We start from the raw sequence: 26,804 nt of genomic DNA, 5'->3' as shown, positions 1-26,804 counted from the left end.
CAGTAAGCTGGTGCAGTTGCAAGCAGAGCGTCGTGGCGGGATCTACATGTGAAGCGGAGTACATGGCAGCCTCGGAGGCAGCACATGAAGCAATATGGGTGAAGGAGTTCATCACCGACCTAGGAGTCATACCCAATGCGTCGGGGCCAATCAAACTCTTTTGTGACAACACTGGAGCTATTGCACTTGCCAAGGAGCCCAGGTTTCACAAGAAGACAAGGCACATCAAGCGTCGCTTCAACTCCATTCGTGAAAATGTTCAAGATGGAGACATAGAGATTTGTAAAGTACATACGGACCTAAATGTAGCAGATCCGTTGACTAAACCTCTCCCTAGGGCAAAACATGATCAACACCAGAATTCCATGGGTGTTCGATTCATCACAACGTAATTAGATTATTGACTCTAGTGCAAGTGGGAGACTGTTGGAAATATGCCCTAGAGGCAATAATAAAAGCATTATTTTTATATTTCCTTGTTCATGATAATTGTCTTTATTCATGCTATAATTGTGTTATCCGGAAATCGTAATACATGTGTGAATAACAGACACAAACATGTCCCTAGTAAGCCTCTAGTTGACTAGCTCGTTGATCAACAGATAGTCATGGTTTCCTGACTATGGACATTGGATGTCATTGATAACGAGATCACATCATTAGGAGAATGATGTGATGGACAAGACCCAATCCTAAACATAGCATAAAGATCATATAGTTCGTTTGCTAGAGTTTTTCCAATGTCAAGTATCTTTTCCTTAGACCATGAGATCGTGTAACTCCCGAATACCGTAGGAGTGCTTTGGGTATACCAAACGTCAAAATGTAACTGGGTGACTATAAAGGTAGACTACGGGTATCTCCGAAAGTATTTGTTGGGTTGACACGGATCAAGACTGGGATTTGTCACTCCGTATGACGGAGAGGTATCACTGGGCCCACTCAGTAATGCATCATCATAATGAGCTCAAAGTAACCAAGTGTCTCGTCAGGGGATCATGCATTACGGTACGAGTAAAGTGACTTGCCGGTAACGAGATTGAACGAGGTATTGGGATACCGACGATCGAATCTCGGGCAAGTAACATATCGATTGACAAAGGGAATTGCATACGGGGTTGCTTGAATCCTCGACATCGTGGTTTATCCGATGAGATCATCGTGGAGCATGTGGGAGCCAACATGGGTATCCAGATCCCGCTGTTGGTTATTGACCGGAGAGTCGTCTCGGTCATGTCTACCTATCTCCCGAACCCGTAGGGTCTAGACACTTAAGGTTCGGTGACGCTAGGGTTGTGAAGATATGTATATGCAGTAACCCGAATGTTGTTCGGAGTCCCAGATGAGATCCCAGACGTCACGAGGAGTTCCGGAATGGTCCGGAGGTAAAGAATTATATATAGGAAGTGCTATTTCGGCCATCGGGACAAGTTTCGGGGTCACCGGTATTGTACCGGACCACCGGAAGGGTCCCGGGGGTCCACCGGGTGGGGCCACCTGCCCCCGGGGCCACATGGGCTGTAGGGGGTGCGCCTTGGCCTATATGGGCCAAGGGCACCAGCCCCAAAAGGGTCCATGCGCCTAGGGTTTGGGGGAAACCCTAAAGGGGGGCGCCCCCTTGCTTGGGGGGCAAGCCCCCCACCCCTTGGCCGCCGCCCCCCTAGGAGATTGGATCTCCTAGGGCCGGCTTCCCCCCCCCCCCTAGACACCCCTATATATAGTGGGGGAGATGGAGGACATCATACCTCAGCTTTTGGCGCCTCCCTCTCCCCTGTTACATCTCTCTCTCGTAGTATAGGCGAAGCCCTGCTACTGTGATGCCCTGCATCCACCACCACGCCGTCGTGCTGCTGGGTCTTCATCAACTTCTCCTCTCCCCTTGCTGGATCAAGTAGGAGGAGACGTCACGCTGACCGTACGTGTGTTGAACGCGGAGGTGCCGTCCGTTCGGTGCTAGGATCTCTGGTGATTTGGATCACGTCGTGTACGACTACTTCGTCCATGTTCTTTGAACGCTTCCGCTCGCGATCTACAAAGGTATGTAGATGCATCTGATTACTCGTTGCTAGATGAACTCATAGATGGATCTTGGTGAAGCCGTAGGAATTTTTTTTTTGTTTTCTGCAACGTTCCCCAACAGGAACTGCCCCAAATACTTAGCGGACAAGAAGGCCGGCAACATGAAACGTATATGTGATATACATGTAATTGATGTGTACCTTACCAGTACTCGTAGTAGCTCCTGGGTATTTGATACCGGTGCGGTTGCTCACATTTGTAACTCAAAGCAGGAGCTGCAGAATAAGCGGAGACTAGCGAAGGACGAGGTGAGGATGCGCGTCGGGAATGGTTCCAAGGTCGATGTGATCGCCGTCGGCACGCTACCTCTACATTTACCTACGGGATTAGTTTTAAACCTCAATAATTGTTATTTAGTGCCAGCTTTGAGCATGAACATTGTATCAGGATCTCGTTTAATTCGAGATGGATACTCATTTAAATCCGAGAATAATGGTTGTTCTATTTATATGAGAGATATGTTTTATGGTCATGCTCCGATGGTGAATGGTTTATTCTTAATGAATCTCAAGCGTAATGCTACACATATTCATAGTGTGAATACCAAAAGATGTAAGGTTGATAATGATAGTCCCACATACTTGTGGCACTGCCGCCTTGGTCACATAGGTGTCAAACGCATGAAGAAGCTCCATGCAGATGGACTTTTAGAGTCTCTTAATTACGAATCATTTGACACGTGTGAACCATGCCTCATGGGTAAATGACCAAGACTCCGTTCTCAGGAACAATGGAGCGAGCAACCAACTTATTGGAAATCATACATACTGATGTATGCGGTCCAATGAGTGTCGAGGCTCGCGGTGGCTATCGTTATGTTCTCACCCTCACTGATGACTTGAGTAGATATGGGTATATCTACTTAATGAAACACAAGTCTGAGACCTTTGAAAAGTTCAAGGAATTTCAGAGTGAGGTTGAGAATCAACGTGACAGGAAAATCAAGTTCTTGCGGTCAGATCGTGAGGGAGAATACTTGAGTCACGAATTTGGCACACACTTAAGAAAATGTGGAATAGTTTCACAACTCGCGCCGCCTGGAACACCTCAGCGTAATGGTGTGTCTGAACGTCGTAATCGCACTCTATTGGATATGGTGCAATCTATGATGTCTCTTACCGATTTACCGCTGTCATTTTGGGGCTATGCTTTAGAGACTGCCGCATTCACTTTAAATAGGGCTCCGTCGAAATCCGTTGAGATGACACCGTATGAATTATGGTTTGGGAAGAAACCTAAGCTGTCGTTTCTAAAAGTTTGGGGATGCGATGCTTATGTCAAGAAACTTCAACCTGAAAAGCTCAAACCCAAATTGGAAAAATGTGTCTTCATAGGATACCCCAAAGAAACTGTTGGGTATACCTTCTACCTCAGATCCGAAGGCAAGATCTTTGTTGCCAAGAATGGGTCCTTTCTAGAGAAAGAGTTTCTCTCGAAAGAAATAAGTGGGAGGAAGTTAGAACTTGATGAAGTATTACCTCTTGAATCGGTAAGTGGCGCAGCTCAAGAAAATGTTCCTGAGGTGCCTGCACCGACTAGAAAGGAAGTTGATGATGATCATGAAACTTCAATCAAGTTGCTACTGAACTTCGTAGGTCCACAAGGACACGTTCCGCACCAGAGTGGTACGGCAACCCTGTCTTGGAAATCATGTTGTTAGACAATGGTGAACCTTTGAACTATGAAAAAGCGATGGCGGGCCCGGATTCCGACAAATGGCTGGAAGCCATGAAATCCGAGATAGGATCCATGTATGAAAACGAAGTATGGACTTTGATTGACTTGCCCGTTGATCGGCGAGCCATAGAAAATAAATGGATCTTTAAGAAGAAGACAGACACGGATGGTAATGTGACCATCTATAAAGCTCGGCTTGTCGCTAAGGGTTATCGACAAGTTCAAGGGGTTGACTACGATGAGACTTTCTCACCCGTAGCGAAGCTGAAGTCCGTCCGAATCATGTTAGCAATTGCCGCATTCTATGATTATGAGATATGGCAAATGGACGTCAAAATGGCATTCCTTAATGGTTTCCTTAAGGAAGAATTGTATATGATGCAGCCGGAAGGTTTTGTCGATCCTAAGAATGCTGACAAGGTGTGCAAGCTCCAACGCTCGATTTATGGGATGGTGCAAGCATCTCGGAGTTGGAACATTCGTTTTGATGAGATGATCAAAGCGTTTGGGTTTATGCAGACTTATGGAGAAGCCTGCATTTACAAGAAAGTGAGTGGGAGCTCTGTAGCATTTCTCATATTGTATGTGGATGACATACTGTTGATGGGAAATGATATAGAATTCTTGGAAAGCATAAAGGCCTACTTGAACAAGTGTTTTTCAATGAAGGACCTTGGAGAAGCTGCTTATATATTAGGCATCAAGATCTATAGAGATAGATCGAGACGCCTCATTGGTCTTTCACAGAGCACGTACCTTGACAAGATATTGAAGAAGTTCAAAATGGATCAGTCAAAGAAGGGGTTCTTGCTTGTATTGCAAGGAACGAGATTGAGGACGGCTCAATGCCCGACCATGGCAGAAGATAGAGAAAAGATGAGTGTCGTCCCCTATGCCTCGGCCATAGGGTCTATCATGTATGCTATGCTGTGTACCAGACCTGATGTAAACCTTGCCGTAAGTTTGGTACGAAGGTATGAAAGTAATCCCGACATGGAACACTGGACAGCGGTCAAGAATATCCTAAAGTACCTGAAAAGTACTAAGGAAATGTTTCTCGTTTATGGAGGTGACGAAGAGCTCGTCGTAAAGGGTTACGTTGATGCTAGCTTCGACACAGATCTGGATGACTCTAAGTCACAAACCGGATACATGTATATTTTGAATGGTGGGGCAGTAAGCTGGTGCAGTTGCAAGTAAAGCGTTGTGGCGGGATCTACATGTGAAGCAGAGTACATGGCAGCCTCGGAGGCAGCACAAGAAGCAGTCTGGGTGAAGGAGTTCATTACCGACCTAGGAGTCATACCCAATGCGTCGGGCCCGATGACTCTCTTCTGTGACAACAGTGGAGCTATTGCCCTTGCCAAGGAGCCCAGGTTTCACAGGAAGACCAGGCATATCAAGCGTCACTTCAACTCCATTCATGAAAGTGTTCAAAATGGAGACATAGAGATTTGTAAAGTGCATACGGACCTGAATGTAGTAGATCCGTTGACTAAACCTCTCCCTAGAGCAAAACATGATCAACACCAGAACTGCATGGGTGTTCGATTCATCACAATGTAACTAGAATATTGACTCTAGTGCAAGTGGGAGACTGTTGGAAATATGCCCTAGAGGCAATAATAAAATGGTTATTATTATATTTCTTTGTTCATGATAATTGTCTATTGTTCATGCTATAATTGTGTTATCCGGAAATCGTAATACATGTGTGAATACATAGACCACAACACGTCCCTAGTGAGCCTATAGTTGACTAGCTCTTTGATCAAAGGATAGTCATGGTTTCCTGACTACGGACATTAGATGTCATTGATAACGGGATCACATCATTAGGAGAATGATGTGATGGATAAGACCCAATCCTAAGCTTAGCTCAAAGATCATGTAGTTCGTTTGTTGTAGCTTTTCTGAATGTCAAGTATCATTTTCTTAGACCATGAGATTGTGCAACTCCCGGATACCGTAGGAGTGCCTTGGTTGTGACAAACGTCACAACGTAACTGGGTGACTATAAAGGTACATTACAGGTATCTCCGAAAGTGTCTGTTGGGTTGGCACGAATCGAGACTGGGATTTGTCACTCAGTATGACGGAGAGGTATCTCTGGGCCCACTCGGTAATGCATCATCATAATGAGCTCAATGTGATCAAGTGGCTGATCACGGAATCATGCATTACGGTATGAGTAAAGTGACTTTCCGGTAACGAGACTGGACAAGGTATTGGGATACCGACGATCGAGTCTCGGGCAAGTAACGTACCGATTGACAAAGGGAATTGTATACGGATTGATTGAATCCTCGATGTCGTGGTTCATCCGATGAGATCATCGAGGAGCATGTGGGAGCCAACATGGGTATCCAGATCCCGCTGTTGGTTATTGATCGGAGAGTCATCTCGGTCATGTCTGCATGTCTCCCGAACCCGTAGGGTCTACACACTTAAGGTTCGGTGACGCTAGGGTTGTTAGGAAGACTTGTATGTGATTATCGAATGCTGTTCGGAGTCCCGGATGAGATCCCGGACGTCACGAGGAGTTCCGGAATCGTCCGGAGGTAAAGATTTATATATGGGAAGTTGTCATACGGTCGCCGGAAAGGTTTGGGGGCATATCGGTATTGTACCGGGGCAACCGGAGGGGTTCCAGGGGTCCACCGGGAGGGGCCACCTCTTCCGGAGGGCCTTATGGGCTGTATGGAGAAGGGAACCAGCGCAGGTGGGCTGGGGCGCCACACCCCCTAGGGCCCATGCGCCTAGGGTTTGGGGGAAACCCTAATGGGGGGCGCCCCCTTGCTTAGGGGGCAAGCCCCCCTCCCCTTGCCCCCCCCCCCCTCTAGATCTCATCTAGAGGGGGCCGGCCCCCTTCCCCCTTCCCCTATAAATAGAGGGGTGAGGGGAGGGCTGCACACCACATCCAAGGCACAGCCCCTCCCCTCCCCAACACATCTCCTCCTCCATAAGAGCTTGGCGAAGCCCTGCCGGAGTACTGCAGCTTCACCACCACCACGCCGTCGTGCTGTTGTTGGAGCCCTCTTCCTCAACCTCTCCCTCCTCCTTGCTGGATCAAGGCGCGGGAGATGTCCTCGCTCCATACGTGTGTTGAACGCGAAGGTGTCGTCCGTTCGGCACTAGGTCATCGGTGATTTCAATCACGTCGAGTACGACTCCATCATCCCCGTTCTCTTGAACGCTTCCGCTCGTGATCTACAAGGTTATGTAGATGCACTCCTCTCTCTCTCGTTGCTAGATGACTACATAGATTGATCTTGGTGATGCGTAGAAAATTTTAAAATTCTGCTACGATCCCCAACAACCTCTTGGGTGACCACACCCACATCATCATCCTCCAAATGATCACCATGGCCCTGCCCCGAAGCGGGATCTGATGGTGTCGCCGACATAGACCATTCTGGTGATACATACTCGGGGTCACGACAACCGAAAAGGTTTGATAGCCGCCTTAACTTTTGGCCCTGGCGCTGCAACATGTACAAGTGAATGAGACATCCAACGTAGCAACACATGTTAAGTGCTAGTTTGAAGGAGATGTGAACCTTGATGAATGCTCGAAGTGCACCTTCCCCATTGCTTTTGCCAGCCGGGGTTGTTTCAAGAATAGTCTCGGTCTCATCAGCTGCTTTCTTGATCTAGGCACGCTATGAACAGAAATGGTATTAACGTGTTAGGAAAGCGAAGATGTGAGTAGTGTGAATGAAAAGCAAAGAGGGCAAATACCACAAAGTTCATCATTGGAGCTGAAGGGATCACTGAGTTGCCTTTCCTAACTAATGCTTTGTACTGGTGCTGGGCTACCTCATAAAAAACGGTGGGTTCTTCCAAAATCTCCTCATACCTCCACACGGGTACTTGCAAGAAACCATGTGAGATAGTTGTTGAATGCGATCGGGCAGTGCTCACGAAGCTGGACTCCTTTTCCAGCCCTAGCTTGCTCCACACTAAGCATAAACTGTACAACATACTTCCTGTGATGCTCGTCTCAATCCTTGATCTTCCGCTGCCTTTTCCTATCCAACCTGCAAGTTAGAAACAGAATATTAGCACCATCGAAACCGCCGAGAAGCTACTAAGTGCTCAAGGTTAATTATATCTTACGCGTGTAGCAACTTGTCTGTGTCCTCCCACTCCGGCGGGTGTGCTTGGGACAAACCAAACTAACGGCGCACTCGATGTGGGAGGTGAAGCTCAACCGCCCAGTTGCATATGAGTGGGCATCGCATACGCCAGAGATCCATATCCCTAGTGCACATCGAATTCAGCCTGAACTCTATAGGGTTACCAAAACTGTCTCCTGTTCCATACGGCTCCCATACCACCTGCAAAATGGGATAGAATGCAAAATTGATATCGACTTACAATAGAAGCATCATAACCACTTATGCAATGTCGATTCACCTGCTCAGGCGTGATCGCGTCAAGCTCGCTCTGGTACAACTTGTACATGACCGAGGGATCATCTGTCGTCTCATTTAACACATCCCACTTGTAAGCCCAAGTGGGGAGCCGTAGTGGGTCTCCTTTGTCGTCCCAATCCTCGTACTTCACGGTCTTCGGGCATCCAACCGGCAAACGCTCCCAGCTCCATATGGAAAGTGCGAGCAAACAACCACCAATACCTCCAGATGACCTACAACAGGCTTCGTCCAACTGCACATAAAAGAGAACATGGTTGAATTAAGAGCAAGATTGCATTCATAATGTAGCAATGAAGTGAAAAAGAAACAACTTCATACCTGTCTATACAAGTAAGCCAATGTCACCGAACCCCAACTCCAATTGCCATCGAAGACGGTGAACACCTTCAGCCACATCCATGGAGCATTCTTGCCTGTGCCATCAGCAAACATAGTCCTGGATATCACGTACCACATGTAGACACGATCATATGTCTTGACGGTGTCCTCATTAGCTTCCGGTGGGCAAGTACCAAAGTGCTCAGTAATCCACGTGAAAGGAGCACCAGCTGCGACTCTTTCCTTCTTCTTGTCTTCTTCTGCTGGTTCCCGAGGCTCCGGAGGAACCATACCGATAAGGGCATTCATCTGCGCGCGCCACCCATCAGAATCGGTGCTCATACATAGAGGATTTCCATTGATAGGAAGACCGGTGATCATAGCAATATCCTGGAGCATCACGGTCATCTCCCCGGTCCGAAGATGGAAACTGTGTGTCTCCGGCCGCCAATGATCAATAAGCGCGGTGAGTGCTGGAGCATTGTTGGGTGGCATCGACCGTCTGACCATCTGAATGAAAGGGAGAAGTCATGTCTCCCTTACATACGGTGTGTATCACTCAGCATAGCGCATCCACCCAAGGGTGACCCCGTGAGAACGAAGCTTCAGATGTGCAAGCTCCTACAAACAAACAAATTATAACATTACATATGGGGCATTTGTGTTTGAAATAAACACGAAATTCATAAAACCGGCCACTTTCATTATTACCCGCTGCTCCACCGCCATAGCGTACGACCGGTGTTGTTTGTCCCAGTGATCATCGAGAAGCCAAACCATCCTAACAATTTTGAAAGAAAGCTTTCTTGTCAACACGATTATCTTTTGAATACAAATAAACTAAAGTACGCCTAGTACATACAAAATTCAAAGCATATGTATCCAAAGCATTCTTGTCAATACAAATATAATTTTAACACAAATAAACTAAACTAGGCCTACTTCATGCAAGATTTAATACAAATCTCTTTCCCATATAAAATAACATGTCAACCTATGTATCCAAACCATATCTTTCCAATAAAATATACTAAACTAGGGTTGCTAAATTAGGTATCTAATACATGCAAGATTCTAATACATGCAACATTCTAATCTAACAAGGGTTCCCCAAATCTAATACATGCAAGATTCAAACAAGGGTTCCCCAAATCTTCAAAATATCATACATTCTATGGATAGAAAGAAGGGTATCGGAGGAGAGTGCCTTCTAGGATGGATTGGTGAAGGAATCCACAGACCAAATTGTCAGATCTGAAGAATTTGGGAGAGGGGATTGAGAGGGGGAGAGAAGAGGGCCGCCGCCGCGGCTATGCTGTTTCTGTAACTGGTGGTGCAATGGGGTGGGGGGAGGAGAGGGCCGCCGCGGTGGATAAGTCACAGTGCAGCGCCCGACGGCTAGGCGCTGCACCACTGGGTGCGGGCCCAGGGGCTGCACATTACATGTGTGGCGCCTAGCTCGGAGGCGCTGCACTGCTGGGTGCGGCCCAGGGGCTGCCACGGTGGACTGGCGTGCAACGCCCCCGAGCTGGGCGTTACACCGTAGGGTGTGGCGCCTGCGTGGCGGGCGCTACACAAAAGGGTCAGGGGCGTGAAATTGTTTCACGGGCAGTTTATTCTGTGAATTGATTTTGTCCAGAGGTTAAAATTGTCAAATTTGCCGTATAACCACCCCGCCAGAGAGGGAGATCTGATATGTTGCAACCTTTCTTCCTTTTATTTGTTTCTTCTTCTTTTTTCGTTCTCTTTTTTTGTCACTTTTGTTTTCTGTTTTTTTCTTCTTCCCCGTTTCTTCCCTCATCCATTTTAATTTTTTTACATTTCCTAAATGCGGGAACTTTTTCCAAATAGATGAACTTTTCTTTTATTTTAGTGAACTATTTCTAAAAGTTGATGATTTAAAAATATTATTTAAATTGAGGCATATGTGAACTTTTTTAAAATTGATGAACTTTTTTTGAAATTTGATGAACTTTTTTTGACTCTACGAACTTTTATTCAGATTTGTGAACTTTTTCTCACATTCGATGAACTTTTTTCAACTCGATGAACATTTTTTCAAAAAACCAATGAACTTATTTCAAATCCGGTGAGCTCTTTTCAAAATCAATGATTTTTTTCAGATTTGATGAACTTTTTTAAAAAAATCCGTGAACATTTTGAATTTGTAAACTTTTTCATTTTTATATTAATCAACGTGAACAGAGTTGAGTATATGTTAATGTTCGTACTAAAAAAGGGATCAAATAGGATTATTTCTTGGACAAAGGCAACAAAGTTAGCCTAGTCTGGTGTGAACGCTCGAAGCTGTCCAATTAAGCGAGCAGAGATCGATTCCCTGTTTTATCGATTTAACGTTGAACATGTTCCATTCTCGTTTTTTTTTCACAGGTTGATTGGGCCGGCCCGCTACGCACCGCGTGCGAGCGCCAGATGCGCTAGCCAGCACTTACAGGACGAACGGCCCAAGGCCTGCTAGGCAGCGGCTGTTGTTGATTGATAAGTATGGGCCGGCCACGTGATTGCAAAGTCCAAACACAAGGCATCGTTCGGTTTAATCTGAAAACCGAACCGAACAGGTCGGTTAACCGAAATTTCGGTTAGCTGTTTTTTTGTGTGTGTTTATTGCGGTTTTGATTTTTGCTAACCAAATTCACAAATAACCGAACAGTAGAAACTGAAATTTCGGTTTCTACCGAATGCCCAGGTCTAGCGGCCCCTCCAGGATGTGGGAGGAGAGGACCGCCCCTCCGCATTATTTATGCAGATCGGGCGGGTTTTTCATCTTGAGATCGAAGAGAAGAAGAAATCCATGCTAATGTCATTCATGTCTCAAAATTTTAAGTGCAGCATTTACATGCATCATCATTCTAAAGAAAATAATGGCTAAGAAGCTAGTCTAAGACATGGTGCATCGTCAGAAACTAGCTAGAAGCAGCTACCGCTACTATTCCACTAGGCCCCTTGGATGACTGCTATGATGGAGCAATTTTGGTAGTGGCGAACCCTCTCAGCCTCCTTCGCCCCTTCCGAGAACGGAGTACACACATGACGTCCTCCGTCACCGCCGCAGCATCCCTAGGAGCTCGCCGACGACCGCTATGCCGAGTGCCTCAGGGGCACCTCAAAGCGCGCCACGTCAGCGCGACATTCAATACTACATATATACTCTCTCCGTTTCTAAATATAAGTCTTTTTACAGATTTGAATAAGGACTACATACGGATGTATATAGATATATTTTAGAGTATAGATTCACTTATTTTGTTCCGTATGTAGTCCGCATTGAAATCTCTAGAAAAATTTATATTTAGGAACGGAGGGAGTATACACGTACCTGCAAAGCGTAAAGCCAGCCAAGATGATATCAAATCAGGGTGCTTAATGCGTCCGTAATTAATTAACCAGGGCGCGTGCAAGTGCAAGGCTTCATGGGAACCACATTGCTTGTCAATGGAAGCGGAGACCACACACGCTCGCCACGTTGGGAACCACATATCTTCTCCATCGCCTTGCTTAATGACTGAATTACACGTTGCTTGCTGACTGACTAGAAGCCTTTTTGCCACACTGAAAGGTACTAGTAGAATGCAGAATGCACTTCACCAGGCCCCCCAATCATATCTTCTCCATCGCCCACAAATTCAGTCATTATTCAACAGATGGAACTGCACCGTCTCTAACCACCAGTTTCAGTCGCAATGCTAATTAAGCCAACCAGATCCTATGATTCTCAAGCAGTCAAATCTCAAGGGAATAAAGCGGCCAATGTAGCTCAAGAAAAAACTAAATGATCACAGGTTCAGAAACAAAAGGAGCTGCACACATGTCTAGTATACATACATGTGTGTCATCACATTCAGAGAGAGGTTTCCTTCTCAGTTCAGGATGGTCCAAATATTTGTGTCTGAAACCCAACTATAACAGGAAACATCACACTGCAAACGTCACGCATACATACGGAACCCAGTGAGTAGTCAACCCAACACACGGTAGAGGCGTATGCTTCACCTTGCAAACATGACGTACCTACCACACTTTCAGAGGATACAAATTAAGGCGGCTTCAGAACAGGTCTTGTTCTAGTCATGTGCTCATGTACCCATAACAAATACTCCCTCTGGAATAATGAACAAGTACTCCGGTATGCATCGCCCAGATGCAGAGGCCGGGGGTCATCCTCCTTTTCTAAAAAAAAGTAACATCCCATTCACAAGGCAAGAATGGGCCATAAACATGTGACATGCCGGAAATTGAACACATCATGTGCTAGACCGAGCACGAGCTTTTCAACTGAACGTTCACAGAGAATAGATTGATCAGGTGCATGAACAATAAACATTATCATGACACTCCAATCAAGAGAAGCACATCAATATATGGCATATAATTGATCAGTGCTCACCGAAATTGTTCAGTCCCTGAATCTGGAACCCATTGTTGTATTCCTCGCACGTTGCCAGTAGCCATGTTTTCGACACACCTCTTGTTGGGTACGTGGTTCGGTATGGCAGCCGCAAATGATAAGAAAGCAGACCCATGCCTACCAATTGCAACTATAGGCTCCAGCATACACCAACATTTGGCCCCACTCCCCTGCCAACTTTTCTCAATGACAAGCACAGTTCACCGTCAAGACGTCCTTCCCCTGGCCTATAAATTCAGCAAGTGGCTCAGCTCAACACCATCACTTCTTCATCCGCTCATCCCTGCAACATCCATAGCTCACTTCTTCAGATCTCCAGCTGAAAATTCAAAGACCGAGAATCAACTATGGTCGGTGCCAAGAGACTTGCTCAATTGGCGAAGAAGTTGCAGAGGGTGGAAGCACTTGGGAGGAAGAGGCTCACGGTGTCAGCCAAAGAAGATGAAGACTGCTACAGTTCTGTACCAGCCAAGGGCCACTGTGTCATGTACACGGCTGATGGGGGGCATTTTGAGGTCCCGTTGGAGTACCTCAGCACGACGGTATTCGGTGAGCTCCTGAGGATGTCCCAGGAGGAGTTTGGCTTTGCGAGCGATGGCGGGATCAGACTGCCCTGTGATGCTGCAGTGATGGAGTATGCCATGTGCTTGCTCAGGAGAAAGGCCTCCGCCGAGGTCGAGAGTGCATTGCTGAGCTCTATGGTAACGTCTTGCCACTACACTGGCTGTGTGATGCCTACTGTTGGAGACAGCAACCAGATTTACTGTTTGTAGCTTCTGAAGAACATGCATTCAGGACCCTGATGATGTCTTCTGTCTTGTGTAGTTTGGCTGGATAGCGTAAGATAGTTAGACAGTAGAATTATTATTTTTTAACAAAAGACAGCAGAAACTAGGAGCAGGAAAATTGTATATATAGCAACTGATCAATAATGCAACAAAGCAGTATTATGGCCACCAGCAGTATGCATTGTTCTTTTTGGGGAAAACGCAAAAGCTTTGCGTTTCATTGTATTGAAGAGAAAGAGTGTTTTATGTTACAGTCCTCCTAGGAGGCGAATTACAGTCAGGGGACACGAGCTAGTGCACGTCCCAGGTCGGGGGCAAGACTACTCTGAGCCCAGCAGCGCCTGCCGTAGCCCAAAGTTTGGCCTCCTCCTTGATGCCGTGAACTAGCGTCCGGATGGAAGGGCGTGCGTCGTTGAAGACGCAATCGTTGCGATGCTTCCAGATCATCCAGGAGGTAAGAAGTGTCGCGGATGCCAGCCCCTTGCGCATCGCCTTGGGCGTGACCTGCCGGGCATCATGCCACCAATCAAAGAGGGTAGCCTCGTTGCTCGGGGGCCTGCAAGTCATGCGCATCCAGGAGAGGATCTCGGACCAGACGTGCCTCGAGAAGGAACACCCAAGGAGGATACATTTCAGTTCCGTACAAGTGTACAATATACCAACAATGGTTGCAATTATTTTTAGGCATCGGTAGTTCCATCCTGCTCCACAACAAGTTTCTGTACAATCTATCATCTAAGCCAAGGCATTAAAAACTTGTGAATCATTGAAATGATCAGGTGGTACAGGAACCATTTTAATGATGAATCCTCTAGAAAAGTATTGCAATGACATCAATCCAATAGAAATGAAGTATGATAACAAAAACAAAATGGAATAGAAAGCAGGGTTTACTCCACAAGTTTTAATGGGCATAAGGAAGATTTCAATTATTGGGGTAAAAGCAAGTGATGGTTAACTGTCAAGCAAGAACTGGCTGTTTGCAGCTCCGTATGTTTATGTGTTAGTAAAGTAGTCGGACAGAGATAGAAGGGAAATGGAAATTGTGCTTCTCTTAGTGTTCATGAAATCATTGGCATTCTTCCCGCTTCCACTTGAGAAATTGCTATGTAAAGCCTTTTCAATCTTGCAAGGCTGTAACGAATCTAGCAGAAACCTGTTAACCCAGCACCTACAGTCAATCTTTTTTCTTCTGATTTTCTTTTGAACCTATCTGAACGAAAAATGTATTCAATTTGCATAAAAAAATAATGAACAGATACCCTCTTTTAAATGCCAGTAAAAATCATGTTATAGCACAGTATAACCATGTTAAGTGTTTATCTACTTTTGGGGTAATGCCTACAAAACAAAAGATCAAAAGCAGAGTATCAGAGATATGTATGATGTCCTAATTTCTTCAGAAAGGTGAATACTTTATATCCAAATTAAACTTGGATTATTTGGTTTCTTGAATTACATAAAGCAGATCGACTTGCTCATCTTTTCTGTAACTACAGACCTAACCTAACCAAATTTGATCTCTTTGCTATGAGATTACTCCAGTCTGGAATTCCCACCGGAGTATGGAGGAGGTGCTCGAGCAAGCAAGATGCCACCGAGCACACCCACACAGAGGCTAGCTGCGTATCGGACATCACACGCCAGCGGCAGTTCAAGCGTCCATCTCCGAGGCAGGTCTACGTGGAGCACGTTCTCTCCAAAATCTTATGAACAGCTCACACAATGTCAAATTGTCAATCCGATGGTCCTTGCTAGAGGTAGGAAAGGCAGCTCGTTGATCGTTCATCTCTCCCCTTCGCCGGCGCTGTTGCCGAGTTCCATCATTCACACCCCCTGCTTTTAGCCGCTGCACCCACAGTTCACCTCAAGAACTTTGAGCAGAATGTTGAAGGATGTGTCACATAATCCAAAAAAAATCCCAGAAAAATTGTCTCTTCTGTATCATTTCCTGTGATGGTCGAATCTTACATCAGACTATAGATCTCCTCAGTCCTAACCGAAACAGTATTTCAGAAACTAAGCTAGTAGCTAAGTACAAAGAGCAAACTGACGGGTGATTCCCATTGATGGGGCCATGCAACTAGCATTGTAGTTGTGACAGTGCCCAGCAATGGAGCTCAAGAACGCCTTCTCGACCTCCTCGGAGGCCTCTTTCCTGACCAGGCACAAGACATACTCCCATCACCGTGGCGTCGCAGGGCAGCATGATCCTGCCTCCGTCGCCGCCACTCGTGAAGCCAAACTCCTCCTCGGACATCCTCAGGAGCTCAGCGAACACCGTCGTCCCGAGGTATGCCAGAGGGACCTCGAACCGTGCTCCATCGGTGGTGTACATCACGCAGTGGCCCTCATCAGCAGCCACAGATGCTGTACTGCAGCATTCATCATCGGCTGAGGCATGCCGACGGCGGGCACCGGCTCCAGCTGCCAACATCCGTTGGCACTTCTTGACGAGCTGAGCAAGCTTCTTTGGATGGATCATAGCTGGCTAAATTTCACTTTGGCTCTGGAAGTCTGAATGTGTGTTGTAGATTGTTTTTTTTTTTACTATAAACAGTAGGGTAAAACCCCACTGCAATTTTTATAAATTAAGAGAGCAAAGTAACAAAAAGTCTGAAAGGCTTGAGGTAAGCCCAAAGAGCAGAAATGAGATGAAGAAGCTGTGTTTAGCAGGTCATGGATTTATAGTAGAACGAACAACAAAGAGGGCTAAGGGAAGTGCATATGCGTGTAGGTTGTGTGTAGCTATCAGTGAGAGCGTTGTGTTGATGTAGCTGCAGAAAATGTGATGAATGTGCTTGTGGCTAGAGAGCCCCATGGGGTCCTCGTGCTCGTGCCATTTCCCCAGGAAACCGGTCACCATGGCTGTGCAGGTGGGACGTCCATCGCAAGCTCCAGCAAGTGCCAAACACTTGGCCCCAGCAGACCTGATCCAGATCACATCACGGCACCTCCAAAACTGCAACAGCGCATGTGCCATACACATGGCATTGTCTCCTGCCAAACCATGACACACTACACCATATGTGGGTACTCCTTCACTCTTCAGCTATAAATCCATGGCTAGTGACCACCAAACACCACCACTTCATCCACAGAGAAAGGCATTCCAACCTCCAACTAGCAGAAGAATGTCTCCAGTTCCAGAAACACAAGAAACTACCATAATGAGTGCCACGACACTCGCTCGGCTGGCCAAGAAGTGGCAGAGGGTGGCGGCTATCGGGAGGAAGAGGCTCACCTGGTCGCCATCAATGTCCACAGAAGAAGCCAGAAGGCCGTGCGGCACGTCGTGCTCGTCAGTGGCCGGCAAGGGCCAATGCGTCGTGTATGCTGCCGATGGTGCCCATTGTGTTCCTTGGAACGACCATCTTCGGTGAGCTCTTGAGGATGTCCCAGGAGGAGTTCGGCTTCGCAGGAGTTGACAGTGACAGAATCACACTTCCCTGCGATGCATCGGTGATGGAGTATGCCATCTGCTTGCTCAGGAGAAGCGCCTCCGCAGACATAGAGGCCGCGTTCCTCAACACCATGGCGATGCCATGCCACTATCATGTGGCCCAACATTTGGGAGTTGGCCAACATTTCGGTGTCTGCTGCTCCTGATTACCATCTGCAGAGATATAGGAAAATAGACTAAGGAAAACAGTTTGTGTAGCATTTTGATCTTTCTAGCATAGAAGCAATCAAGGAAGATGGACAGTAGTTAGATACATTACTCTTCAGTGTATGCATATACTTTGTTTCAAAAATAAATGATTAATCACAGTTTTTAGGACCTAAGCATTAAGCGTCGACAGAAAAAATTGCAATTAAATGGCCTCAGACACAAGTTATTACAAAGAAAGTTTAGGTTGCGCAGGTAAGTCCTGGCAGATAGATTAGAGAGGTGACCTTTGGACAAAGGCTACTGCAAGTTGTTCAACTGATGACAGATTCATCAAATTATACTCAAGTCAGGACCAGCAAACCTACTAGCGTTCAGAAATCGGGTCTGTCATGCAGTATAAACTCATCATGATTTGTACTTGGCAAATAAATTTCCATGCTATGTTTGTGTCATAGATGTCCTCATCAGGATGCTCACTTCCCCAAAAGAAATACCAACATGGAACTAATGACAAGCCCTTGGATAGGTTCAAGGCTGTGACCTAGAAACCCTCAACTGCCCAGTTAAATGCAAGGAAGATACTGGAAAAATGGTTGACACATGCTATGCTAGAAACCATGCAGACCGTGTGTGGACAATGAGTTATGTAGCTGCCCAGCAACTTGCCAGATCTGTAGCAATCAAAGCACTGTTAAACTAACAAACACCTAACATACAGCTGCAGTTGTAAGTGCAAAGTACACACCCAAAAGCAATGAAGTGAACTCCGCATGTGCCTGTGAAAGGCTCCTGGACCATCATGTGCCATGTCCCCTCTGATGCTAGCTTTTCACCAAAGTGTGGTGAGCTGATGAGAATCCGTGAAGCCAATGCAGAGCAGTCTCTAGCACATGAGGAATGGAGATCCGGAATTGGCCACTTCCGGCAATGACACATACTACCTCTAACCAAAACTTATGAACTGCTCAACCCACCTCCATCTGGGACACGCAGTCTCAATCCAACGTTTATAGTTGGAGGTAGGAACAGCAGTTCTATTTTTAGTAAACAATCAGCAGTTTGTTCATTGTCCATCAATCCTCTCATCCCCAACCCCTTCGCAGCACCATCACCGAGTTCAGCCACCTAACCACAAACTTTAAGTCCATGGTTTCCTTCTACTTCCTTCACTAGAATATATATGAACTATGTTCAAGGATGTGTAAAACAATCCAACTTCTCCCAAAAAAATTGTCCCTTTGTATCATTTCCTGTGATCATTGAATCTTACATGAGGCTCTCTACAGAGCTCCTCTCAGTCCTAATTAAAAATATTTCAGAAGCTAAGCTAGTAGCTAAGTACAAAGAGCAAACTGATGGCCGAGTCCCATTGATGGTATCATGCAGCTAGCATTGTAGTTGTGACAATGCCCAACAATGGAGGTCAAGAACGCCTCTCAACCTCCTCAGGGGCCTCTCTCCTGACCAGGCACAAGACATATTCCATCACACTGGCATCGCAGGTCAGCATGATCCTGCCTCCATCACTGCTGCTCACGAAGCCAAACTCCTCCTCAGACATCCTCAGGAGCTTAGCGAAGACCGTAGTCCCGAGGTACGCCAGAGGGACCTCCAACCGGGTTCCGTCTGCGGTGTACATCATGCAGTGGCCCTCATCGGCAACCACAGATGACACTGTGCTGCAGCACTCGTCGTCGGCCGTGTCTGAGGCACGCCGATGGCGGGCACCGGCTCTGGCCACCAACATCCGCTGACACTTCTTGGCCAGCTGAGCAAGCTTCCTTGGATGGGTCATGGTTGAGTCGGATGTGTTCCCGGCTGGCTAAATTTCACTTTGGCTCTGGAAGTCTGAAGGTGTGTTGTAGATTGTGATGCTGCTTGAGATGAGATGAAGTTTGTGCTGAGAAGGCCATGGATTTATAGTATAAGGAAGAAAGGACTCAGGGCAGTGCATATGTGTGTGGGTAGTGTGTAGCTCTCAGCAAGAGCATTGGAAAGGGGACAATGCCATGAGTGCTCTGTGTGCAATGTTCAGACACCAAACGTGATGATGATTTTGATGAGACTTCCAAGCGCCATCCATGTCTGAAATGTGCTTCTGGTTAGAGAAGCACATGGGGTCCTCGTGCTTGTGCCATTCCCTAGCAAACCGATCACCACGGCTGTGCAGGCGAGTTTTCCAACGCAAGCTCCAGGAAGTGCCAAACACTTGGGCCCAGCAGACCTGATCCAGATCACACCATGGCACCTCCAAAACCGCAGCACTGCACGTACCCTACCCATTGCATACCATCACAGTCCACCGTGTCGGCGCCAGCTTTACCCTTGGACTATAAATCCATGGCTAAATGCTCTCCTAACACCACCACTTCATCCACAGACAAAAGGCATTCCAGCCTTGAACTAGCAGAACAATTTCTCCAGTTTCCAGAAACACAAGAAACTACCATGATGAGTGCCAAGAACCTCGCTCAGCTGGCCAAGAAGTGGCAGAGGGTGGTGGCTATGGGGAGGAAGAGGCTCACCTCATCAACATCAGGGGAGGAAACCGGAGGGCCGTGTGGCACGTCGTGCTCGCCTGTGGCTGGCAAGGGCCACTTCGTCGTGTACACTACCGACGGTGCAAGGTTCGAGGTGCCACTTGCGTTCCTTGGCACGACCGTCTTCGACGAGCTCCTGAGGATGTCCCAAGAGGAGTTCGGCTTCACAGGCGTTGATGGTGGCAGAATCACGCTGCCCTGTGACGCATCAATGATGGAGTACGCCATGTGCTTGCTCAGGAGAAATGCGTCCTCAGAGATGGAGGCTGCATTCCTCAACACCATGGCGATGCCATGCCACTATCATGCGGAGCCACATCTCGGAGTTAGCCAGCATTATGGTGTCTGCAGCTCCTGATTACCATCTGCAGAGATATAGGAAAATAGATTAAGGAAAACACATTGTGTGTAAGCATTTTGATCTTGCTGGCAAAGAAGCAATCAAGGAAGATGGACCATAGTTAGAGACAATGTTCTTTCAATGTATGCATATACTTTGTTCCAAAGACAAATATTCGATCACGATTTTTTAGGGCCTAAGCAGTAAGCGTCGACAAATTCCTTTGCAATTGTATGGCCTCAGACCCAAAATATTATGAAGAAAGTTATTCAGCCGACAACCCATGATAGAGTATATGCAGCTGGAGATGGGATGTGACCTTTTGGACAAAGGCTACTGCAAGTTGTTAAACCGATGATAAAATCACCAAATGTTCAAAAATCGGGTATGTCCTGCAGAATAAACTCATCAAGATTTGTGCTTGGCAAAACAAAATTTCATGCTATGCTTGTGTCATGGAAGTCAAAGTAAATCATCAGGCAAGGCCAGGTTCATTGTCTAATAAAGACTAACAAATAAGCCTTGCATTGTGACTCACATTACAGCGCTCACTTCCTCAAAAGATATACCAAAGCAAAACTAATCACAAGTCACTGGATAGATTCAAGGATATATGCGTGGCCTGGAAACTCTCAAATTCCCAGCTAAATGCAAGGAAGATACCGGAAAATGGCTGACACGTGCTATGCTAGAAACCATGCAGACCATGGGTGGACAATGAGATATGGAACTTCCCAGCAACCTGCCAGATCTGAAGCAATCAAATCACTGTTAAACCAGCAAACACCTAACATGCAGCTGCAACTGTAAGTGCAAAGTAGACACCCGAAAGCAGTGAAGTGAACTCCGCATCTGCCTGTGAAAGGCTCCCGGACCATCATGTGCTATGTCCCTTATGATGCTAGCTCTGTACCTCACCTAATTGCAATCACGCAGTTGAAGCAAAGGCACAGATATAGGTCATCAGAACATTAAAGTGATTGTTTTTGAATCAGCATATCTTCCAATCTCTTGATATAGAGTGCTGAACAAAAAAGAGCACATCCCTAAATACTGGACCCTGGATGGTTGCAAAATGCATCTACCGAGTTAAGCATCAAGGACTGTACTACTGTAGTATGCATCTGAGTGCCTAGCAAGTAGTCCACTACCTTTGCCTATACAGAAAGCCATGGCCCAGCAAAATCTGATCTGAATCTGGCAGCACCATTGCATGCACCAAGCTCATGGCCTTGTCCCCTGCCAAATGCAAATTAGTCATATGTCTGTGCCTATATATTCATGGGCTACATAGTAGTACACCACCACTTCATCAACAAACTCACAGATAAAGAATTTCTAAGCAACATACCTAAGAACCAAGAACACACAAGCATGGCCATTATCTGAATATCACTGCCTCCCTTGGGAGCCACCATTGCACTCACCAAGCTCATGACCTCCTCACCTGCCAAACACTATTAATGTGCAAGCAAAGCACCAGAACCACACTGGCGAGGTATGGCACGGACATGTTGCCTGCTGACCGACTAGTCCCTTCTTCCCTCCAAGCAAAAAAGAAAAACAAATTTGAGACTAGTCCTTTCGCTGCCTTTTTGCACTGACAGGTGCAACCCACTTCACCAGCCTCCCCCTGTGGCCCCCTCCAGTCCCATCTTTCCGTTGCCTGCAAATTCAGTCAATGGAACAGATTAACTGCACCATGTCTACCAAAAAAATGATATCTAAAAATACATACAAGTTCAGAGCCAAAAGGAGAATTAGTACACATGTATGTCATGACATTCTTAATTAGAGAGAGGTTTCCTTTTCAGGATCATCTGTATTTAGTCCAAAAAGTTGTGCCTGAGAAACCCAACTATGACTGGAAACATCACATTGAAATTGTTATGCATGAATACGGAACCCCAGAGTCAACTCAACACACATCAGAGACATCTGCTTCAGCTTCAAATTAGTATATAGTGGTCTGATTCTAGCCATATGCTCCTGTACCCAAAAGAAATAGAAGGCAAGAATGAACAGTAAACATGTGGCATGCCGCATATCAAACGGATGATCTGCTAGACCAAGCATGGCTTTTCGACTGAATGTCAGCAGAAAATAGATTGATCAGGTGCATGAACAATGCATGTTACAATGTCAAGTATCTGCCAGGAGAAAGCACAGAGATAGCCTAATCGATCAGGGCTTACCGAACTGTTCGATCCCTGAATCTGGAAGCCATCACTGTTCCCTCCTAGCACATTGCCAATAGCCTGTTCTCGACATGTCTATTGTTCGCTACACAGCTTGGTATGGCATCCACGAATGGTAAGAAAGCGGACCAATGCCTAACAGTTACGACTATAGGCTCCAGCATACACCAAACATTTGGCCCCACTGCAATCTAATCCAAACTAATCATGTTGCAACACTGCATGCACCGATCCCATGGCCTTGTCCCCTGCCAACTTTTCTCAATGACAAGCACAGTTCACAGTCAAGATGTCCTTCCCCTGGCCTATAAATTCAGCAAGCGTCTAGCTCAACACCATCACCTCTTCATCAGCTCATCCACCAACTGAGCACTGCAACATCCATATCACACACTTCTTCAAATTCTCACAAAGATAGATAGAGAGCCAACCATGGCCGGTGCCAAAAGACTTGCGCAATTGGCAAATAAGTGGAGGGTTGAAGCACTTGGGAGGAAGAGGCTCACAATGTCAACCAAAGAAGACCAAGACTGCTGCAGTTCTATACCGGCCAAGGGCCACTGTGTCATGTACACAGCCGATGGGAGGCGTTTCGAGGTCCCGTTGGAGTACCTCAGCACGATGGTCTTCGGCGAGCTCCTAAGGATGTCTCAGGAGGAATTTGGCTTTGCAAGCGATGGGAAGATCACACTGCCTTGTGATGCCGGGGTGATGGAGTATGTCATGTCCCTGCTTAGGAGAAACGCCACTGCCGGCGTCGAGGGTACATTGCTGAGCTCTATGGTGACATCTTGCCACTACACTGGCCATATGATGCCTACTGTTGGAGCTAGTCAACAAATTTGTTGTTTGTAGCTTCTGAAGAATATGAATGCAGAGACCCTGATGTTGCCTTCTGTTTTTTTGTAGTTTGCCTGGATAGTGTAAGATAGTTAGATAAGAGACACTAGGAGATGTTTTCTGTATGTATTCATAAAAGCAACAAAGCAGCATTCTGGCAACTAGCAATTGCAGGCTTGCAGCCATACTTCTCTTGCATTTTAGTTGCATACAACTGTCCAGTGACCCAACAAGGTTGCAACTATTTTTAGATGTTGATAGTTTCATACTGCTGCTAGGAGAATTCGCAAGAAGTTTCTATACAACCTATATCATCCAAGTCAGACAATACAAATGATCTACAAAATTGTTAATTAGTGAAACGACAAGGTGGAAGAGCAGCCGTTTTCAATGGTGAACTCTCAGGGGGGAAATATAAGGCATACAAAAACTAGGATAAAAACACAAAATGAACAGAAAGCAGGTTTATTTGTGAGTATAAGGCAATCCACAAAACTTTAAAGAAGGTAGTAGGAACTAGGCCTGAAAGACGTGCAATAACAAGTGTATCGTGTCGGTGCAAGGATTTGGTACATGTCTGTTACTCACAATCTGCAGACATGCAGCTGGTTGAAGCACCAAAGGAAGGTGCATAGAAAGAGCTAAGGAATAGCTTCCAGATGTTAGTCTGGTAGGTATGACACTGGTTTGGTTCTAGTCATGTACTCCATGTGAGATATGAAATGCAAGAAGAAACAGCCACCATGTAAGATGCTGAAAATCAATCAGACATTCAGACCACATGCTAGACCAGCACAAGCTTTAAATGGATGTTCATAACTCCTGTTAGAGATCCATGAAGCACTTTGTCGATCTCGGGGGCCACTCTATAAGCTTCTTATCATTAGGATATAATCAAGCACAAAAAAACGAATTATACCTCTTTGCACGATCACAAACAGAAATGGACCGAATTTACAGGTGGTCCTCACTCATATGTCTCTTGTGCATATATCTTAGCCACTGCTAGAAACAGGTCAGTATGGCAGCAAATTTGAGATGGCCAAACATCCAAAGCAAGCAAGCACTCCTAGTACCGCCAGTCCCAAACCGATGGCCCAAGAAAGATCAACTCAAGACCACATTGCTTGGCCCTGCCCATGCAGGCAGCACTGCATGTTATGAGCCCATGGCTCTGTCTATGCCTGTTCTAGAAACGTCTCCTATTCGCTACACGGTTAGGTATGGCAGCCACGATAGGTAAGAAACCAAACCAATTACGACCATAGGATCCGGCATACACCAAACATTTGGCCACACAGCAATCTAATCGAAACTAATCATATGCTGCAACACTGCATGCACTGATCACATGGCCTTGTCCCTTGGCAACTCTTCTCGGTGAGAACCACACAGTTCACCATCACGGTATCCTTCCCTTGGCCTATAAATTCAGAAAGTGGCTAGCTCAACACCATCACTTCATCAGCTCATCCACCAACTGAGCACTGCAACATCCATAGCACATACTTCTTTATATCCTCACAAAGATCGACAACCAACCATGGCCAGTGCCAAAAGACTTGCGCAATCTTTTAATTGCATACAACTGTCCAATGAACAAACAATGGTTGTGATTCTATCTTTAGATGTTTCTCTACAATCTATCATCTAAGTCAGGGAATTAAAAGATCCAAAAATATTGAATTAGTAAAATGACAAGGTGGAAGATGAGCCATTTTCAATGGTGAAGTCGTAAGCAGGGGGGGGGGGGGGGGGAGTAGGGGCTAGGCCTGAAAAATGCTCAGTAACAAGTGTGTGGGCACAAGATTTGGTATACGCATATTATTCACAATCTTCAGGCACGCAGCCGGCTGAAGGCCCGAAAGGCTAGTTCGAGTTGCCTGAAGGCCGGAAAGTGCAGAGAAAGGGCTAAGGTATGGCTTGCACATGCAATGCTACAAGGCAGGTAGGCCATCAAGAACTGAGATATGACTCTGTTCAACAAGTTGCTTCACTATAGGTTTGGTTCTAGTCCTCTACTCCTTGTACCCAAGAGATGTGGAATGCAAGAAGAAACAGTTACCATGTGGAATGCCGAAAATCAATTAGATCATGTACTAGACCAGCACAAGATTTCATATGAATGTTTAGAGAGAATAGATTATTAGGAGCATGAACAATTGCTTATTATATCTCCAACCTGATTTTCACTGTGAGTCCCCCATCCCCTGTAACTTTAATCCCATAAGAATTCGTCCATAGGTGTAGCATCTCTCTTCAACTAACGTGCACTCCTATTTTAGAAACTATAAACTACTGAATTTTGGACATTTTTTTTCCTGAAAGAGACATGAGCATAATTTGCAAACGAATTAAGAAAAGACAAATTAGGAGTCATAGATGCATGCCAAATGAGTTTCCCATTTTAATAGCTTAGAAATAGAAGAAGGGAAAAACGAGAGGATTTGGTGCAGCCAGTTGCCTGTGCAACCCATATTCTCTGTTCTCTCCTCTTTTCTATATTTTCTGATTTTCCAAATGATTCATTGATGTTAGTAATGCTATATGATGTGCACCTGCAGAAATTCATCTAATAATATGACCATTTCTGACCTAGACAAAAAAAAACAATATCCAAATGTATAGTGCTCAGTTAAATAGCATGCACATGATATAAGTTATCATTTTTGTACAGGTCACAAGAAGTTATATTTTGGTATGAATTTTCACAGATGCGGCTTGCATCCATGAATTATTTCAAAAAAAATGCAAACTGCGAAAATCAGAAACAGGGGAGAGAGAATATATGATGCACGGGAAACTAGTTGTCAAAATTACTTTCCGAAGGAAAACTTCCATTAAACAAAACACTCAGCAGAAACAGCCAGCTACAGATTCAGTAATTTATGGCAAGTTGCAGAACACTTGACCCTAGCTAAACATGGTACAACTTTGGACAAAAATTACACTGGTTTTTTAGAGAAAAATTACAATACATACCTTTTGAAATAGAGTTCTTTCCTTTCTAACTTAAGACTCCAAATGGTGGAAGCAACAATGAAATGAAGACCACATGAGATGCTGGACTGGATACCAGACATGCATGGAGCAGATCACGAAGTGAACAAACAGCAACATCTGTCGAGCAAGTTAATTCAGGCATGCACACCATCCGACTGATCAACAACACATCTAAGACTGAAGGTTCAGCGGCGACTGGTAAGACCATGAACAAGTTCCTGATCATTAGTCCAACACACTTTTGTTTCCTTTCAGCTGGTCAAGTGTCAATTTGGAGCTCCAAAATAATAGCATGATGTGCGAAACTGATGATATCTCAACTGAATCCATCCATATCTGCATCGCAGAATAGATCGTGCCATGATGCTATTGCTACCACTATTGGCTCCAGCATGCCCCAAACATTTGGCCCCATCACAATCTACTCCAAAGTGATCATGCTGCAACACTGCATGCGCTGATCACATGGCCTTGTCCCTGGCCAACTCTTCACAGTGACAACTACTCTTCACCAGCACAATGCCCTTCACCTTGCCTATAAAT

The 26,804-nt window shown here is 45.8% G+C and overlaps 3 protein-coding genes and 2 pseudogenes across 3 annotated transcripts; 4 read left to right on the top strand and 1 right to left on the bottom strand.

Annotated features, from left to right (window-relative positions):
* Positions 1 to 13,090: 13,090 nt before the first annotated feature.
* On the top strand, positions 13,091 to 13,895 carry LOC123104689 (auxin-responsive protein SAUR36-like). The gene has a single exon (XM_044526568.1). The coding sequence runs from the start codon at positions 13,287 to 13,289 to the stop codon at positions 13,710 to 13,712; it is 426 nt and encodes a 141-aa protein (XP_044382503.1). The 5' UTR covers positions 13,091 to 13,286; the 3' UTR covers positions 13,713 to 13,895.
* Positions 13,896 to 16,239: 2,344 nt separating this feature from the next.
* LOC123104688 (auxin-responsive protein SAUR36-like) lies at positions 16,240 to 19,516 on the bottom strand (annotated as a pseudogene).
* LOC123104687 (auxin-responsive protein SAUR36-like) lies at positions 16,862 to 17,513 on the top strand (annotated as a pseudogene).
* Positions 19,517 to 19,581: 65 nt separating the features above from the next.
* On the top strand, positions 19,582 to 20,238 carry LOC123104686 (auxin-responsive protein SAUR36-like). The gene has a single exon (XM_044526567.1). The coding sequence runs from the start codon at positions 19,582 to 19,584 to the stop codon at positions 20,236 to 20,238; it is 657 nt and encodes a 218-aa protein (XP_044382502.1).
* Positions 20,239 to 22,850: 2,612 nt separating this feature from the next.
* Positions 22,851 to 23,319, top strand: LOC123104690 (auxin-responsive protein SAUR36). Its single transcript, XM_044526569.1, has one exon. It carries the CDS (start codon positions 22,851 to 22,853, stop codon positions 23,271 to 23,273), a length of 423 nt encoding a protein of 140 aa, XP_044382504.1. The 3' UTR covers positions 23,274 to 23,319.
* Positions 23,320 to 26,804: the final 3,485 nt, after the last annotated feature.

The sequence above is a fragment of the Triticum aestivum genome, chromosome 5A, assembly GCF_018294505.1.
Source record: "Triticum aestivum cultivar Chinese Spring chromosome 5A, IWGSC CS RefSeq v2.1, whole genome shotgun sequence".
NCBI classification, from domain to species: domain Eukaryota; kingdom Viridiplantae; phylum Streptophyta; class Magnoliopsida; order Poales; family Poaceae; genus Triticum; species Triticum aestivum.
Note: the sequence above shows the minus strand (reverse complement) of the source record. Positions and strands in the feature narration are given on the sequence as shown.